At 35.5% G+C, this 4,275-nt stretch overlaps 1 protein-coding gene across 1 annotated transcript; it reads right to left on the reverse strand.

Moving 5' to 3' along the window:
• Positions 1-314: 314 nt before the first annotated feature.
• LOC147410472 (uncharacterized) lies at positions 315-2,805 on the reverse strand. Its single transcript, XM_086435774.1, has 3 exons — positions 2,430-2,805; positions 1,832-1,961; positions 315-1,740 (listed from the first exon to the last, which is right to left on the reverse strand). The coding sequence occupies exons 1-3, from the start codon at positions 2,557-2,559 to the stop codon at positions 948-950; spliced, it is 1,053 nt and encodes a 350-aa protein (XP_086291900.1). The 5' UTR covers positions 2,560-2,805; the 3' UTR covers positions 315-947.
• Between the last annotated feature and the right edge of the window lie 1,470 nt (positions 2,806-4,275).

The following is a 4,275-nucleotide window of genomic DNA, read 5'->3' on the forward strand; positions in this document are numbered from 1 at the left end:
ACTTTATACAACTCCCACAGGCAACGAATGACATTCATGGCTACCAAAAATGGCTAAAACAGCATCTTCAAACTAGCCATATTTAGAACTGAACCCATACAACATGCATTATCTTCATTTACCCACCAATTGAAAAATGCTTTGTTAATGAGATATAATACTAACACTAATGCTGAGGTGACACAGGGTTTTTACTGCAATTCTAACACTAATTAAATCCAATCTTGAGTAGAGACCCAGCTTGGAAGATATTAGGGTTCATAACAACATGTCATCTGCGACTAGCTATTTATTTATTTTTGATAAATAGCATTTCATTCAAAATAGCACCAAGCGAGTCGAGGTGACCAGCCTAGCAAAACCTTACAAATAAGAAGTTACTCACGCGAAATACACCGAATCCATCCCAATTATAAAGAAAATCCCCCTAAACTCCTTTATAGAACTTAACCCATACAACATGCATTACCTTAATGAGATATAAAACAATTCAAATCCAAAGTAGAGGACCCAACTTGAAAGAGATTAGGGTTCATAACAACATGTCCATATGATAAAAATAATGGTAAAAGAAAATGCTGAAATGACAAAAAGAATTTACTGCGATTCTCACAGTTCTGACATGGGATGTGCACATAACCATAGATGTGTTTCCTCACAATAGGAGTAAAAACCATCTACGGTTATGTATGCATGTCCACGTCAGTATTGTGAGAATCACAGTAAATCCTGTATCACCCCAGCACGACTCGGTAAGGAATGATGAAGACATGATTCCATCAACATCTTTTTGATTGGTGGGTATGAGCTAATTAGTAGCTAGTAAGAATCTTCAATCCAGTATGTTCTTTCTCTAGCTTCTGATCATAAATTAAAATAGTTCAATTTCTAATAAAGTGTACATAAAGAACATACAAGACTGGTCGACTTGGTCCATGAACCCAAGCCTATGGAACCCAGCTTGAAGGCGGATTAGGGTCAATAACAATGCGCCCACATGAAAAAAATGATGGTGGTGGTGATGATGATGATGATGGCATGATAGAGTCAGCATACTCTCTATGATTAGTGGATTCGAGACGGGCTATCTGAGCTTCAAGAATATTCAAGGGTTCCTTTGAAGTCTTAGGTGAGTGAGCATCGTACATACAAGATGGAAGCCTGGTACTTGTGTCAACTACATGTGAAGTAGAATACGATGGCATGCTACATTCATCCAAGCTGGTCATCTTATAGAGTTTTGGCACAGTAGATCCCACCAAAGGTTCATCATAAGGCATCATCATTAACTTCGAATCAATGGGATTTTCTTCAGTGTATCGGAGAGGCGATTGATGATCTTGATGATGGTGGAGATGATGAGGTTGATCATCTAAGGACCAGGTGGGGTAGTAATCATATGAAGATGTATCCATTAATGGTTGTGATGGCAGTGGTGCACTAACCCAATCAACATTGTAATCCATCAAATCTGATTTAAGATCTCCATGACCAAAACCTTCTGTGATTGATGTTGCACTAGGGAGATAAAAATGATCTTGTTGAGTACCCATCATAAAATTAGGGTTTGCATTAAATGGAAAGAAACCCTCATTAGAACCAAGAGAGTTGGTGAAATCAGGAAGGTTAGTGAGGTCAGAAACACCATTAGAGATGAGCTTCTTTTTCAAGCTTGAGTTCCAAAAATTCTTTACTTCATTATCTGTCCTACCTGGTAAGTGTTTGGCTATCTGAGCCCATCTGTAGAAGAAAATCTATATGAACATTGATGAAGAATGATGAAAATCTATATGAACATTAATAAACAGTAATAATGATGAAAGTGGTGTACCTGTTGCCTAGAACTCTATGGAGTTCAATGATGAGAGATGCTTCTTGGGGGGAAAAGCTTCCACGTTTTAAGTCTGGTCTAAGGTAATTAATCCATCTTAGCCTGCAACTCTTACCACATCTTTGAAGGCCTGAAATGGGATGATCAAAATGGTTTTGTCTCTTTATAAGGCAAGAAAAAGCACAAAAAGAAACCAAAAGAAGAGTAAGAAGAACAAATTATGAAGCCAAGCGTTATTTGAATTTTAAAACCCCACATAAAATGTTCAAATGGAATAAAAACTATGGATGTTTGTTGGTAGAGAGAGATAGAGTTGGACATTAAAGATCATTAAGAATCACATTGAATTGAATGGAATTTTGGATTCTTTGTCCTACATGTTCTTTTGTTCGAGAGAGAGAGAGAGAGATGGGCACTATCATCAAAGAATGACATATTGAAATTTCATGGGTTTCTGGGCTCTTTGTCCTACATGGCTACATGTTCTTTTGTTGACTTGAGAGAGAGAGAGAGAGAGAGAGAGGCATTAATTGATCATCAATAATCAAATTGAAATTAAATGAATTCTTTCTCCTACATTTTCTTTTAATTTGTTTACCTGCAAGTCTTGGAACTGAGCTCCAGCAACCATGACCATAGGTGGAAATGTAGTTGATGAGTTTCTCATCTTCTTCAGGAGACCACAGTCCTCTTCTTACCTTCTGTTTGTTGCAGCATGAATGACCCATCTCTCTCTCTCTCACACACACACACACTAGTCAACAACAAGAGAAGGTCATTTATGACATATATATTATTGAAGGGAAGAAGCCCAGAACCCTAAAAGTCTACAACTGAAGGTTTAGGACAAGATGACATGAAGAGGTGATAGTGTTGAGGGTACACTAGGGTTCTGAATTTAATGAGAGTCTGGTGTACATGATGACCAAAAGAAGGTATTTCACTAAAAGGAGCAAACTCCCTCCCTCAGTACTCTCAAGGAGTTACATGGCCTTTAATAGGTTTGGAGTCTTCTACAACTGACCTTGTCCTTACACGTGGCAGAAAGCCAGGTCGTGGGTCCCATCTTAGAGCTGTCCTAGCTACCCAAGAAGTCAATATATCACATATCTTGATAATTAGATCATAAATAATGAGATCATCTAATTTCAATCATCTTAGGAGGAATAAAATTGTTGGTGTTACATGGTGCATATCAATACTGATGAGTCATCTGGGGCCCTATCGGATCCCTCAAATTAATTGTTGTTCTTCAATTAATTCGACCTTATGTCATGTTTTCTATTATTTCAAAAATATGTTCACATGTGCTATCAGTACATCAATCCACCTTCTCATGGGTCTTCTTTTAGTTCAATAGAATATTCTGCACTTTTCTTTGAATTGGATCTATAAGTACTGGTCTTCATTACAAGTAATTAAACTTTCTCAATCGATTTAATTTAATTTTTATCGGACTCTTCTTTTTACTTTTCTTTTTTTGTTTCTTCCTTTTTCGGATAATTGAGTTAATGTCTAGTAATTAATAGGTGAAAAGGGGTTTTGAATCCAAGTCATGATATCAACACTTATATTTTCGTGAATGCTTTTATTTTTAATTGTATTATTCTTATTAGTTTTTACTCCTCTTTCTCAACGATGCCTCCTAAGCTAAAACTCTTAGCATATGTTGTTTTTTATGGTTAATGCCTTGAATTTGTAATCATATATAATAGATCAAACAATTGGTTAAGAGAGGTTATATTTCCATTCAAATTTTTTATGCCACACCAATTAACAAAATCCTATATAGCACACCAAATAATCATATAAATGAAAGAAAAAAAAAAAAATAGGGTTCTAGGATAAAAAAGAAGAGAGCAGATGTGACGACAATCAACCAACAACCAAATCTTCAATTTCTTCCCTGATCGCACTCTCTCACTCTCATAACCTATCTGTTTAGACCTTAAAGATCTTTTATCATCTTAGTATGAACCCAAATAAAAAAAGCATCTTTCGAAATGAACAAGATTAATGGGATGTAATCATTATATATAAAAAAAATATTATCCAAACTCCGAATTTAAGGTGTTAACAAGTCAATTTTGATTCTAATGATTCCACGTATAAACCCCAAATCAAAACCTAAATAAAACATCTACCCTGATCAGGGTAAGAGATCCTTGGAATCGTAATTGAGCTTACAAATACTTGATGTCCATTGGGTATCTAACAAGATAGACATACATTATTTTAAATTTACTGGATATATTTCTATTTATAGTGAGATAGTCCAAAGTACATGTGCAACATCATAATTGGTTGTATGCGAGGAACTCGATAACATTCCAACAACATTGTTAACGACGCATAAAAGATTTTGATGCACTATTGAATCCTAACTTTGTAATGTAAAGCTTCAACATTAACATTGGGACACCCTTACTCCAAATTTTTATTTA

Source organism: Akebia trifoliata, chromosome 1 (assembly GCF_017979445.1).
Source record: "Akebia trifoliata isolate Shusen 1 chromosome 1, ASM1797944v1, whole genome shotgun sequence".
Classification (NCBI taxonomy): domain Eukaryota; kingdom Viridiplantae; phylum Streptophyta; class Magnoliopsida; order Ranunculales; family Lardizabalaceae; genus Akebia; species Akebia trifoliata.